Source organism: Balaenoptera borealis, assembly GCF_965194805.1.
Source record: "Balaenoptera borealis genome assembly, chromosome: 7".
Taxonomy (NCBI): Eukaryota; Metazoa; Chordata; class Mammalia; order Artiodactyla; family Balaenopteridae; genus Balaenoptera; species Balaenoptera borealis.
In genome coordinates this window covers 109,277,666-109,292,424 of record NC_138864.1, presented here as the reverse complement: position 1 = coordinate 109,292,424, position 14,759 = coordinate 109,277,666, and the positions used below count along the sequence as shown (strand labels likewise).

Below are 14,759 nucleotides of genomic sequence, written 5' to 3'. Positions count from 1 at the left end.
GCATGTGGGATCTTCCCGGACCAGGGCTCGAACCCGTGTCCCCTGCATTGGCAGGCGGATTCTTAACCACTGCGCCACCAGGGAAGCCCGAGTTGTTTTCCTGGGGCCACCGCAAACCCCAGGGCCAAGCAGAAACGTCAGGGGGGCATACTCAGGTGGCAGCCCCCGCTTCATGGCCTCACAGCCCAGAAGAAGCTGTGATACTGCCTGGGGGAGGCCAGGCTCCACCACCACTGGCCCAGAGCTCAGGACCCCAGGGCAGCACCGAGTGCTAGGCTGTGCTTGGCCACGGAGGGAGCTGGGAGGGGTCCCGGAAGGCTCTTAGGAGGCGGGGAATGGCTGGGAGAGGGCACGCAGGAGGAGCACGTGGTCCAGAGTTCCTTCCAGCATTGTTTTCGGTTTAAAACATTTTGAGGGTGAGAGTTCGGTTTTATAGATTTAGGAGGTTTTCTTCTTCTTAATGGAATGAGCATGTTCCCGTGGGAGCTCACAGCAGTCTGGTCGCTAATGAAAGGCAGGCGTCCAGGGGCCAGGGTTCTGATTGCCGCCACGTGGAGCAGGAGCGGGTGGGGGTGGGAGGAAGGCTGTCGTCTGAATCTGCAGACCAGACGTACAGTTGGGAAATGGTTGGCGGGGGAGGCGGTGCAATGAAGGTTCTGAGAAGGGAGCGCACGGAGGGCGCAGGCAGCAGGGTCGGACAGGGGCTGCAGAACCTGGCACAGCGCGGCCACGTGGCAGCACCTGGCACCCACCCGGATCCACTGTGGTCCACCCAAGGATCCCACAGTCTCACCACGGAGAGAGAGCCCACGCTGAGGACGGCAAGAGAAGCAAAGCTGTTAGAAATGGCCCAGAGCTTTTTTTTTTTAAATATATTTATTTATTTTTGGCTGCATTGGGTCCTCGCTGCTGCACAGGGGCTTTCTTTTCAGTCGCGGCGAGCGGGGGCTGCTCTTCGTTGCGGTGCGCGGGCTTCTCACTGCGCTGGCTTCTGTGGTTGCGGAGAACGGGCTCTAGGCGCGCAGGCTTCAGTAGTTGTGGCGCACGGGCTCAGTAGTTGTGGCTCGCGGGCTTAGCTGCTCTGCGGCATGCGGGATCTTCCCAGACCAGGGCTCGAACCCGTGTCCCCTGCATTGGCAGGCAGATTCTCAACCACTGCGCCACCAGGGAAGCCCTGGTCCAGAACTTTTTAAAGGAAAAAGTATAGTTTGGTGCATTAGGCAGAGTCTTAACTTATCTGACTAGTTCCAAAAAGAGAAATGGAGGTCCTGAGCCAGGGTGGCCTCTTCCCCTAATACCAGGTTTCAGGTTCAGAGCCAGGAAGGGCTCTCAGGTGGCCTGAACTTGCAGTTTCTAAAGGGCACCTTTTTATTTTTAAAGAACACGCTAAGCTTCTTACAGATTCTCCAACCTCCGATCAGCCCAGAAACCTCACAAAAATTGAAGCACATGAAATCTTTGGAGAAAGGAGCCAGATTCCCATTAGTGTGGGTGTGTGTATGGGACAGAGTGACGAGAAAGACAGACCGACACACAGGGACGGGGGTGGGGGGTTTCAGAGGTGGGTGAGGGTCTGGGTGTGCTGCTGAGATGGTGCCTAGTGAGTGTGTGTGTGTGTGTGTGTGTGTGTGTGTGTGTGTGAGAGAGAGAGAGGTGGCAGGGGGACATGCAGTAGTGTCCATTCTCTGACACATTGCTCCTCACTGCCCCCTCCTGCTTGGACATTGTTCCCTTTGATAAATCAGGATTTTAATGGAGCCTCTTGTGAAGAGGAGTGAAGTATGCAGCTCCTACTCCTGCAGTGATGCTGAAGCTGTGCCACTTTCCTGCTGCTTGTGGGGACAGGAAGGGTAGAGGGCTTGGCTGGGGTCGCCCCACCCCTGTCCAGTCCAACCTGCCGAGGCGGAGCCAGTCAGGATAGGACTCCGGGATGCGGCTGGCATTCCCAGGGCTGTCCATGCTGCCCTCCCCACTCGCCTCCTCTCCCCGCCGCCCGCAGGTCCTGAGTTGTGTCAACCCAGACAATGCCAACAGCCCTGAGGTCCCAGTGAAGATCCTCAACTGCGACACCATTACTCAGGTCAAGGAGAAGATTCTGGACGCCATCTTCAAGAATGTGCCCTGCTCCCACCGGCCCAAGGCTGCAGACATGGACCTGGGTGAGTAGGCCGCCCACCCAGGGGGCTGTGCTGTGACCGGCTGGAAGCCCCTCTTACTGACCAGTGGAGCCAGGGTGCAGGGAGCAGGCGTGCACGGCCCGCAGGAGCCGAGGAGGTGCGCCTTCATGGCCACTTAGTGAGCACTAAGCAGAGAGGGGACCACAGTCTGCTGGTGATCTGACTGCCTCTGGGATCTTTTGAGTAGCCGAGGGGTGGGAGTGGAGGTGTCACATCGGCAGTGAAGAGGATTTAGTCTGAATCTGTGTGGCCCAAGGTCTTGCCACTACCTGCGTTGTGCCCCGAGGCCCTTCCCTTCGCCTCTGTTCTGTGCCTCTAATTTCTGCTGACTGCTGAAGGCATGAGGGATCTGGGTCAGTGATGGAGGATGGAGAGAAAGGATAGAGGAAAATGAGATATGACAGCCTACTGAGGAGCAGGATGACATTTTATTTGAATGTTCCACGAATAGATCGCATAGCCTATATAAACAAGGGCATGCCACTTAGGGCCAGCTGTACTTGGATCCAGTTATGGCTTGCCTGAGTGTTTAATAAGATATCGTCCTGGGGAAATCCTAGTGGGGAGCCCCAAGCTCCAAAGAGGCCAGGGCTGAAGGGAGGCAGTTTGGCATTGTGGATCAGCATCAAACATGCCTGAGTTTGAGTCCTGGTTCCACCAAGTCCTAGCTGTGTGACCTTGGGCTAGTTACTTAACCTTTCTGTGCCTTAGTTCCTTGCCTATAAAATGGAGATTAATAATAGTGCCTGCCTCACTGTAAGAATGAAAGGAGATGATGCATGTAAAAGCCTCTAATGCACTGTCTGGGCCATAGTACATACTCAGTATTGGCTGCTGCTGTTACTGATTATGAAGATAATAGTGGTAAGGAAACGGTATGTGTCTGTTTGTTGGTCCTGGGCCTGGAGGAAAAGGTGTTTATGTGTGTATGTGGTTGGGTCTGGAGATTGGTGGAAACATAGAGGTGGGAGGACCTCCAGAGGCCCCTAATCCATCCATCTGGCCTAAGCTGGCTTCAGCTAAGCCATCCAAGACAGATGGGCATCTGTGCTATTTTCTAAACTCCACAGGGAATTTGATCCCCTCCCAGTGCCTCACCCCACCTGCCCCCAAATTCTGATGCCTAAAGACTCAGGATCAGGAATTTCTGCTCATGCACCTCAATTCTTACTGCTTCCCTTCCCCCATCTCCTCCTGGCTGGCGGTTGGCGGGATGTGTTTGACCCTGTGCCTGGAGCTCCATGGCCCCAGGGAGAGAGACTGGCTGAGCATGTGCTCCCTTCACTTTGGAGGTGTCTCTGTGTATGGAGGAAGCATCTGTGAGAGTCTGCGGGGGTGGGGGTTTTGGGCGAGTGTGTCCATGTGTGTCCTGGGCACTGGTCCCTAGAGTTGGAGTGGGCATTTGTGTCTGTATGTGGGTGATTCTGCTGCCATGAAGGTCCCACAGACTGATGGAGCTGAGGGCTCGCTTATAGAACCAGTGCAAGAGAAAACAGTTCCTGGGAAGGAAGACCCCTGTGTTCCCCACCCCCGAACAGTTAAGTGGGCTGCTCCATAATGGGTCTCCCAGGGAGAGCTGAGTTCACTAGGGTAACCAGGTAGCACTCACCATGCCTTTTGTTCATCTGTGGGAGCCATGGCAGGGTCCACCCTCGGCTTTTCAAAGTCCTTATCTGCAAAATGGGTGGGTGGGAGGAGAGCCCCGGCCTAGCGGGGCCAAGAGGAGGAGCTTTTATAAGAACCTGTATCTTTATGCCGAAGGTGTTTGGAAAGCTTGTGCCAGAGCACAGCGAGAGCTCATGGGTGCGGGTGCATGTAGAATTGTGTGCTTCTGGTGCTTGGGAATGGGGTGACCTCCCATGGGGGAGAGAGACCATGTCATGGCTGGTGGATGCTGCTCAAGACCAGCCCTCCCCCTCTGGAAGCCACACACACCCAGAGCTTGGGAGGGGAAGGGGCTGCTTTTTAGCTTTAGAACATTTGCTGAGTTCTAGCCCAGCAAAGCATCATTAATGAAAGGATGTGATGCGCCTGGAGTGGAGGCAGCAGCATCCAAAGCAGCCACGGCCACTTCCTGCCGTCCACCTCCTGCCGTCCACTTCCTATCCACCTCCTGCTGTCCACTTCCTGCTGTCCACTTCCTGCCATCCACTTCCTGCCACCCACCTCCTGCTGTCCACTCTCTGCTGTCCACCTCCTGCCATCCACTTCCTATCCACCTCCTGCTGTCCACCTCCTGCCACGCACCTCCTGCCGTCCACTTCCTACCGTCCACCTCCTGCCGTCCACTTCCTGCCGCCCACTTCCTGCCGTCCACTTCCTGCTGTCCACCATGAGTGAAGGAAGCCTGAGGGCTGAGCAGCAACCAGGACCCGCCTGAGAGTTGCTACTCTCTCAAGCTAGAGGATGCTCAGGCCAGGGGCCAGGCCTCCAGTGACACAGTGCTCGCCAGGTCCCAAGAGGGCAAAGGGCCTACCTTTCCCATCATAGGAGCTGCTGGGGAGGATGGAGGGGCCACCCTGGAGGCACAAGGCCTCACAGCAGGGAGAGTAAAGGGGAGAAGCCAAAGAAAGGAGGCAGTTTGAGTCTCAGGGCCCTGAAGGGGAGTCATACTGAACTTCTCACAAAGGCCTCCCATGATGGGTGCTCTTCTGAGGAATTTCCTTCTTTTCTATTAAGTCCAGGGTCTGGAGCTGCTCCCACAGCTCTGGTCTTCTTTCTACCAAAGCCAGATAACAAAGAAAATGGGGCCTCCTCAGAGACCCAAATGCTTCTTCCACAAGATTTGATTTGACTCAGTTGCATGGCCCCCAAGGAGAGAGAGAGGCAAGGCGAGTTTTTCCCATCATGTAGGTGAAAGTGCTTTGAAAGCAGTTTACAAATATAAGGTGTGATTATAATCAAAAATTAATCTATGCCAAAGGGACACATAGCACATAGGCACAGAGAAGACTCTGAGCCACATGCGTTGACAGAGGCAAGACAGCCAAGCATCCCCCCTCCACTTCACTTCCCCCCCATGCCTCCTCCTCCTGTAGCTGAGGGCATTGGGCAAAGACTGCCTTCCCCCTCCTGATGCCCCTGGCAAGGCGAGGACATCTGTCCCAGGCCAGCTCAGAAAGAAGCAAAGGCATTTTAAGCTGCCTCTGTAATTGCCCCAAGTAAATCCAGCTCCAACCCCTCCCACTGCCTTTCATCATCTGTGGTGCCTGGCCTGGCCTAGCCCCTCATTCCCAATACTTCTATTCATTGCTCCTCTGACTGAAGCTCTCCCACGCCACCCCCTCCACCCCTTCACCTGCTTTTCCAGGCATTAAGGAGCCAAGATGGGGAGCTGTATTAGCCAGGGTTCTCCAGAGAAACAGAACCAATACGATATGTTTACATAGAGAAAGATTTATTTGAAGGACTTGGCTCATGCAATTATGGAGGACTTAATTAATAATAGACTAGGAGGAGTCTGTTTGGCTGCCATAACAGAATACCATAGACTGGCTGGCTTATAAACAACAGAAATTTATTTCTCACAGCTCTGGAGGCTGCAAAGTCCAAGATCAAGGTGTCGGCAGATTCAGTGTCTGGCGAGAGCCCACTTCCTGGTTCATAGATGGCCGTCCTCTTGCTGGGACCATACATGGCAGAAAGAGGGCAAGGGAGCTCTCTGGGATCCTTTTTATAAGGGCACTAATCCCATTCATGAGGGCTCCACCCTCATGACCTAATCACCTTCCAAAGGTCCCCACCCCCAAATGCCATCACACTGGGGGTTAGGATTCAACATGTGAATTTTGGGGGGGGACACAAACATTCAGTGTCTAGCGTGGAGGCTGGCATGTCCAAAATCTACAGGGTAGGCCCGCAGGCTGGAGACCCAGGGAAGAGCCACGTTGCAGTTCAAGTCCAAAGGCAGCTGCTGCAGAACTCCCTCTTGCTCAGGGGAGGTCAATCTTTTGTTCTACCCAGGCCTTCACCTAATTAGATGAGGTCCACCTACTACATTATGGAGGTCAATTCGCTTTACTCAAAGCCCATCCATTTAAATATTAATGTCATCCAAAAATACCCTCATGGAAACATCCAGAATAGTTTTTGACCACCTATCTGGGCACTGTGGCCCAGACAAGTTCACACATAAAACTAAGCATTGTAAGAGCCAAAGTGAAGGACACAGAACTTGCCTTTCTTTCAGTCTGTTGGAATCTAGGGAAGGAAAGATATCCCAGGCAGGAGTTAGGCACTGTGCTGGGGCAGGTGGGCCTTGGGAGCTTTCAAAGCACAGTGCCAGGGGCTCCCTGCTCTGCTGTATGTGAGGCTGTCCTCACCAAGCTGATGCCCCTTTCCACCCACAGGTATCGGGTAAGCTGATGCCCCTTTCCATGCACAGGTATCGGGTATAGGTACCCCCTTACACCACCAAACTCTTCAACCAACATATCATAAGAGCCTGCCCTGGGGCAAGACCAACATGACTAGGAGTTCCTCATTGCTTCGCACAGTAGCAGGAGGCTGGGCACTTCTCTTTCTGAGCCAAGGGACTCTTCGTTTCCTCCCTTCACTCCCCAGAGGAAATAACTGATGCCATTCTGTTCTACTGCACAGAAGACTCTGCAGCTCAGAGAGGCACAGAGCCTGGGCCCTGGTCACACAGCAGGGAGGTAGAGAGAACATCCATTCCCTTCCCACGCAGGCTCCTCCACAGGCCGTGACCTCCAGAGATTCCTCTGGTTTAAAGGAAATGCCCCATCAAAAGCCCCGGAACTCCGCCATCCCGTCTGTCTGAAAGGGTATATTTTTTCAAATAAGTAATTCCTGTATGCAGTAAAAAGATACACTATCTTCTGAGTGAAATATAAAGAGTTCACAGTAGCTGTCGCCCCAGTTTGCATTTTCCACTGCACCTGATGGGAAGGACAGATAAAGATAATGGGATTTTTTTTCTTTTTTATTTCACCTCCCTCTCTCTCTGGAAGGTGGAATTGTAACAAATTGGATTGTGAGTGTGTCTGTCCTTTGTGCTTGGAGCCTGGAGCAGGGCACAGGGCTGCGGGCAGAGCTTCGAGGGAGGTCAGAGCCAGCAATTTTCCCTAGATGCCTTGCATATGAATACCTGGGTCACCTTTCCTACCTAGGTCACCTTTCTTCCGTCCCACCGCCCACCCCCTGCCTCTTGACCTCTTCTTTGACACAGCACAGCATGGTACACCGCTCTGGAGCACCACCAGAGCCTCCGCATTATTCCATATTCAAGAACGTCCGCTAAGCTCTAGCTTAGCTCTCTTAAATCGAGTAGCAGAGCACAGTCTGCTTTTTCCTTTAGCTCTCCAGACTTCCCTGAATAGCGACAACTAGCCAGTGCACAGCTCTTTACAGCTTACAACGACCCAAGGCTTTGAAAGCAGACAGCACCGTTCAATTTAGGAATTTCTTCTTTTAAGCACCACGTTTCCTACTTCGATTATTTTATATTTTAGAACTTGCTCTCACCATAAAATTATACCTTTTTTAAATAAATCACATTGAGGTGGTCCCCCCTCCCGTTCCTGAGTCCGTTTCCCGCCTGTCTGCAGTGACACTGAGTCTGTCCCGGCTCTTCTCTGATGCCGCTCCCGCACTTGGGAGCGGCAGGGTGCCGAGGGTGTCTGGGCTCTGTCTCCTCGGGGGCTCACCTGCCGACAGGTGTGCGGCGGTAGAGTCGTGTCTCCTCCTCCGGGCTTCTGCTCGGGACCCTGGTTTGGGAGGTCCAGAGGACCCCGTGCAGGCTGGTGAGACTCTGCTCAGCGCCCCGTGGGGAGGAATGGGGGCCCGGGGTGGGAGGGCAGACGGCTGGCTCTGAAATTGGTTCCTTGTGGGTCAGGAGGGTTGACTCGGCCGGTTCTCACCAGCCTGGTGGGCGCCTCCTTCCCCCCTCACCCCTCCAGGTCAGTCCCTCCTAAAGCTTCCTTTGATGGGTCTGAGGAGAGATGCTGATAGAAAGACTGGACTGGGGGCGGGGCGGGCAGGGGTTGGTTGCTGCAGAGCTTTAAGTGTCCTCAGCCTGGGGTGAGATGCTATACTTGTGTGTGTGCATGTATGTGTGCACATGTGTGTGCACGCACGCATGTGTGTGCCCGTGCACCCACCTGCATATGCACACACCACGAGGGTCAGAGCTGGTGAGGCGCCATGCTCCCCAGGGAGGGTTTGCCTCTCCGAGTGGCACCTGCTGGTGGGTAGGGGACCCTCCAGGAGCCGGACCAGCAATGTGCTGGGTGCCAGTGTCTCCTTCCAGGGTTGGCCTGCAGATAAACCCCTCCCTCCTGTTCCCCCAGACACCGCACAAACTTGGGGGCACACCATGGTGCTCCCACCTGCTCCTCCCCGAGAATCTCCAGGGACCATCCTATCTCCTGAGCATCCCTGAAATCTGCGCCCCGCCCCCTTCTGCCTTGGCCAAGGGCAGCCATCTTTGGCGGGGCTCCCCCTCCCCTTCTCATCCACCTCCATCTCTGTGGTCCTCAGCTCGACCCCAGACGCCTTAGCATGGTATTCCAGGCCTTTCTGAACTCAGCTCCTGACTTGTATGTGCCTCGCCAGCCTCTCCTTTCCACGGCCTCCCGCAAGGACTCATCCACGCGGATCCCTGGAAGCGTCACAGAAGTGGCACCTTTGCACCAGAACGCCTCCCCTCCCCCACATACCCTCCTCGGCCTCTCCCTCTTCTGGCTCTGATCACCGGGCCTGTGAGCCTTTGTTCTCCTGCACAGCCTTCTACGCAGAGAGCACTTCAGGGGCCAGGGCTTTTATTAAGTTTCCTTGTTTACCTGTCCGATGTCCCACTGGCACAGTGCCTGGCACACTGTGGACACTCACAGTTTTGAGCGAGTGAAGATGGAGCTCTAAGACTTTCTGGATCTGGATTTTCAACGTGGTGGCTGCAGAAGACGCCTCTTGTGTCCTAATCCAGGGGGAGGCAGACGTCCTGGTCCAGCGTGGGCGTGGTGAGAAGTCACTCTGTCTCAGGATTCACTGGGACCGTCACTGAGCTCACATCATTTGGTGCCTTGAGGCATTTTCCAGTCTCTCACTGTGCCCCATGGGCAGGCAAAGCTGTCTGGGTGGCTGGGCATTCATCCAGAGGACAATGGCCATTGGCCCAGCTGTCACATTGCCCCTCGGCTGTTCTAACAGGATCACCTGGTACATAGCAAGGTGTGGACACAAACGAGAGATATATTTTTAGTGCTGTTTTTATAGGCAAGACAGAAGAAGCTTGTTTGGTGAAGAGAATGCTGAATTTGGGATGAAGAGACCTAGATTCTACTGACTTTCATTACTGTTATTAAAACTAAGCATATGTGGAATATGCAGCAGTACCCAGAGCACAAAATTAGCTGTGCCCTCGCTCAGGGGCCTCATGACCTGACCAGCCGCCCACACTGGTAAGGGCACCAGATCTGAAGGTGGCAGGACTGCCTCGCCCTCAACTGGTCCACCCTGCCCTTAGGGTTCTTTACCACTGGGTAAGGATGAGGGTTCATGAAGCCAGCTATGCAATTTGGGGCGTGGACTCTTCCCGGGACAGACAGAAGCCAGCAGCTTTGGTCTTTGACCTTGGCTGTTCCTGGTCCCAGCTTGAGCTCCACTACTCATACCTCTGTCAAAAGGAGGTCATGAAGTCGCACAAGAGCACTCCAGAAAGGTGAGCCCACTCTGCTATTCTGATTTTCTTGAGACATTCCGTGATGAGTCTGGGAAAATAGAGGCCCTGGCTGGTCTGGATGAAGGGTTTCAGGAAAGAAAGGAAAAGGGGTAACAGAGAAGTGAAGTGTGTTCAGGCCACAGGTAACCTCAAGGACCCCGAGCAGAGAAGAGTGAGATTTAGGGACAGGTTTCCACGTTAGCACACTTAAATCACTCGATGCCAGGGAATCCCTGCCCTGATGTTGCAACCTCTTCCATTCTGGGTCAGCTGGGCAGGCTACCCATGGCCTTGCTTCTTTCCTGCACGTCCCAGCTGCCAACACCAGGCTCCCATCTATCTGGGGTTCATTCATCAGGACTGGTTTGGGGATGGGACAGAGAATTTCACCTTTTTACCTTTCTGATATTTCAGGGAAAAAGCACTTAGCAATTTTCCTGTAGAAGAGGTAACCAAAATAACAGGCTTGAGAGATCTAAAAGCTAAGTATTCTCCAGCTCGCTATCTTCATGTTGGTATTCGGAGGACCAGTCTTATTAACTTTTCGAGATAATTGCCAAAATGACACTAGTTGATGCCTCCCTGCCGCCCACTGGCGTCCCATCAGAGGCAGGGGCTGGGCTCCAAGGACCGTAGGACTGGGACACCAGAATGCCTCTTCCTGCAGTCCCTGAATGTGTGACTAAGCACTGACATCAGTGACCAGCAGGCTTCCTGCTGCCCCTGACCATCCTGCTGCCCATGGTGTATCGTCACTGCCCACAAGGCTCAGCCAGTGGGGAAAGCGTGCGACGCCCCCATCTGCACAACTTGATTTTGTGGAGGGGGCGGTGCTATGTCCCACTGGGATTCCTGGAGTTCAGAGTATGCACTTGAGGGGAGGCAACTACCCACCAGCATCCCAGTGTGGCCACAGCCCAGGTTCCATCGTGGGCACCACGGTACAGAGCTCCGAGTTGTGATGACCTCCAGGTCTGTCTTCCCAACCTGTTTCTTTAATTTCCCAGTCGTAAAATTGGAAGAATGAGTGATAATCACTTCAGAGAGCTTTCACTTCTGGCAGTGGACGTGTGCCCAGTTGAGGTTCTGGAGTTCAGCTCTTCCTTTGTCCCAGGTTCTAACAGCGCGGCTCACATTTCACCCCTCACTGTAGCTCTCTGTCTGCCCACCACGGAGCGGCAACACACAGGTAGAAAATCCTTTCACTGCTTGGAGAATAAGCCACCGTTACTCGCTCACTTACTTACTCTTTCCCTTCTTTCGTCTAGTCACTCTTTCACTTATGTATTATTCATGTAATAAATACTCATCAGGCACTTACTGTGTCCCAGGCGCTGGGCTAGCCCTGCTGGTAGGCATCTGGCAGCATCATTTTTGTACTCCTAAGGACAAGCCATCATTCCTTGACTGCCCTGGGGGGAGCATGGCCACACTCTGTCCTGTTTTTTTCGGTTGGGGACAGAGATGGCAGACTGACCTTCATCTGCTTACATAATTACCGGACATGATTCAGAGTCAGGGCTGCTGAGTAGGGCTGCACAGGCTGTGCACTGCACAACTTCAGGCCAGTTGTGGAACAAGGAGGTCCTGTCTTTCACTCCTGAATTAGTCACCAGCTGTCACTGCTCAGTCCCCCAGGCCGTATGGCTTGTTCAGATCCCCCTGAGAGGTGCTACAATGCCATCAGCAAGGGTGCCAGTGCAGCTGATAAACCAGAAAGCCCCCACGGCCTCTGCAGTGAAGGAGACTCCTCTTCCCTTGCGCCCGGCCAGTAGACTTTGTGTCCAGAGCTCAGGCCCCGCTCCTCCTCTGGCCCCCAGGTGGGGAATGCAGAACACTGCCTGCCTCCTGTACCCTCACCCATGCAGCCTCTGACTTAGTGTCCCTGGCACTATTCACCAGGGAAGCGGGGAGACCCACGAGGCTTTATCTTTCAGGACCCGCTGTGCGACTGGGACAAAACATGCCACTGCCATATCCTTGGCCCATGCTGGTCTTCACCAGAGTCCCTCTGTACCACATAATTCACTATCTCACCAGCTGGGAGATATTCTGCTTATTTTGCCCTAGCCATGCAAAAAACATGCACCCATACCTACCTGCATGAAATTTAAAACAAAAACAAAAACCACAACAAACAACATGACAACAACAAACAGAACACTGCTGACCAGTTGCCCTCGTGGGGCATCTCCCCTTTTGTCTACCACCTTACCTGCCCCGAGGCCCTCACCTCCATAATCATTCCGGCTGTGCCATCAACAGCACTAAGCGATGGGTAATCCCCAGAGACCTCTCAAGGCTCTTCTGCTCTGGCTAACACGCATGGCATCCTCGTGTTTTCATTCCTGAGACAGCCCGACGCTACAAGAAGCTCTAAACCAAGCAGGAGACAAGCCCAGGAGCCGGAGGCAGGGACTTATTAGGAGCATCTCTGCTACCCCTAAGGGCAGGCAGCTCCCTTCCTGGGTCTGATTTTCATCTGTAGCACTGGTCATGCCAAGTGCACAAAGCAGGAAGGAATCAGTCCTGGACCCCCAGCTCAGCCTTGACAGGAGAGGAACAGAGGGAGGGAGGACAATACGTGTGTCTGCGAGCTGTAGGAAAGATCCTAGGCAGGGGTCAGACAAGGACTGCGGGTAACTCACTCCAGCCCCCAACCACATGCCGCAATACCCGGTGCTCTTGCCTGTTTCAGAATTTCGGCATCTGTGAGGCACTGAATGGGGCAGTGGCTGCCTGGAAACCAGATTCCTGGCTTCCTGGCAGGAACACATGTTGTATTTGAGTTGAAAAGGCCATTTTTCATTGCTGGTGTGTGCGTGTGAACGTGTGTGCGTGTGTAGATGTGTACGTGCCCGTGCACGAGAGCTGGCCTGTGTCTGGCACGCACCTGGGTCTCCATGTGCAAACAATTCAGGACTGGAATGTACATGCCTCCATCTCCACGTGATTTGTACCACGTGTGGCGATGAGGATTTGGTAGATGAGAAACAGTCTCCTGTTTTCCCATGTGGGGTCCGTCAGCAAGCCCGTGTGTTATAAGCGTCTGGGCCCGTGAGGAGAACATGGGATGTAAGCGTATACGTATGGCATCAGATAATTAGGTGTTGGATACATCACCAAGAGGCTGTTATCCCCATGAACTTTGTGGGCACGAGGCTGTTCTTGGGCGTGAGAATAGGTTTTGCTGGTCCCTCCACACACTTTTACTCAGTCACCCGGCCAAGGGTGGCCCACCTGCCAGCTTTCAGGTACGGGATGCACCCCTGGAACAGGAACAGGGTGCACAGTGACCGAATTTGCAGCCTTGGTCTCATTAGCTCCAAGACCTTACAATCAAGCAAAGAGTACGTGACGGTGATGACACCACCTTGTATTTGCTTAGTACTTTCTTAAGTGCCTTCACCTGCCTTTTTCATTCAGCTAATAAGCATAGACTTCTTGCAGATGTGGCCACTGCTGGGAACAGGTGGGCCACGGGGGTGATATTATTCCTACTTCTGTCACATAGTTTGTTGGGATGAGAACCAGAACTGGAATTCAGGGCCCCCCCCTGTGCTGAGAGCTTCTGCACCCCTCCCCTGGGAGTGTCTGCTAGCACCTGTCTGTCCGCGGATGCACCCCGAGAAGGTGCCATGAACGTGCCTGCACAGGGGTCCTCAGGATCCCACGGGAGGGCCCTGAGGACCCCTCTGAGATGCGACTGCTCTCCCTACAGAGTGGCGACAAGGAAGCGGGGCGAGGATGATCCTGCAGGATGAAGACATCACCACCAAGATTGAGAACGACTGGAAGAGACTGAACACGCTGGCGCATTACCAGGTGAGGTGACCGTGGAGTGGAGAGGGGCCGGCGAACTGGGCAGCCAGGTCCCTGGGAGTCTCAGTCCTTGAATAGCAGAGCTGCCCTGAGGCTCTTACCAAGCCCTAAATCCACTTCTTCGCCAGCACTGCATGTGCCCCTAGCGACCCAGGGAAAACATGGCCCCCAGCCAGGAAACCCTGACCTCCTTGGAGATAGGTTGCCAGGTGCATGCTTCCCGCAGGGCATAGGCACAGACCCTGTGGTACCCGGAGTTTAAGGCTGGGTGCTCCCCCAGGGAAGCATCAAGACAGAGGGTGCTGGTGAGAAGCTCTTGCCAGAGTTGCTCCAAGAGTGAACCCCAACACAGACTACGATTCTGTATTCAGATCTGTGGTGCTGCATCAAAGGAAAGCTGAAAGCCTCCTTGGTCCCCTGGTCCTCGGTGAGGCACTGATTGCCCCTGAGGACCACGTTCATCCTGGCTTGTCCTGATTTCCTGGGGTGGCAGAGTTTCTGTGCCCAGGCCCTTACCTGCTTTTTCCCGGTAGGTGCCGGATGGTTCTGTGGTGGCTTTAGTGTCCAAGCAGGTGACAGCCTACAATGCAGTGAACAACTCCACCGTCTCCAGGACCTCGGCAAGTAAATACGGTGAGTTCATTGAATCATTCTGGGGAGGAGAGGATGCCCTGAGCGGCTGTTGTCATTGCCGGCAGCGCTGCTGGAAGGCAGTGGGTGCCCGGGATGGGGCGCGGGGGTGAGGAGTCGGGGGGGAGTCAGGCAGGCTGGCCACCAGAGAGGAACTCTGGCCTGGAAAGGAGGCCCCTGGTTCCAGGCAGGGGCTCTGATGCAGGAGCAGGACCTCCATCCTCAAAAACAAGAAGAAAGTCTAACCTTCCTGAGCATCCTACAGTCTCTAAGATGCTTTCACGTTTGTGATAACTCGTTATCAAACATCAGGTTCATAATAATCAGTGAATTAAATAATTATTATTTCCCCCTATTATGCAGATTAGCAAATTATAACTCAGATGCACAGAGGCTAGATGACATGTAAAGGACACACGCTATGAAGCAGTTGAGGGAAGGTACAGACCCAG

At 54.0% G+C, this 14,759-nt stretch overlaps 1 protein-coding gene and 1 long non-coding RNA gene across 7 annotated transcripts in view; one reads left to right on the top strand and one right to left on the bottom strand.

The window, feature by feature from the left end:
* Positions 1-14,759, top strand: part of PLXNA4 (plexin A4) — a 608,610-nt gene that overhangs the window by 576,194 nt on the left and 17,657 nt on the right. For all 6 annotated transcript variants that reach the window (XM_082399137.1, XM_082399134.1, XM_082399139.1 and 3 more), the window contains 3 exons: positions 2,000-2,159; positions 13,577-13,680; positions 14,211-14,310. In XM_082399137.1, coding sequence (XP_082255263.1) covers positions 2,000-2,159; positions 13,577-13,680; positions 14,211-14,310 — 364 coding nt within the window. The remainder of the gene's footprint in view (positions 1-1,999; positions 2,160-13,576; positions 13,681-14,210; positions 14,311-14,759) is intronic.
* Positions 5,678-14,290, bottom strand: LOC309632099. Its single transcript, XR_014246727.1, has 2 exons — positions 14,194-14,290; positions 5,678-12,402 (listed from the first exon to the last, which is right to left on the bottom strand). It is a non-coding gene; the product is annotated as an uncharacterized lncRNA (long non-coding RNA).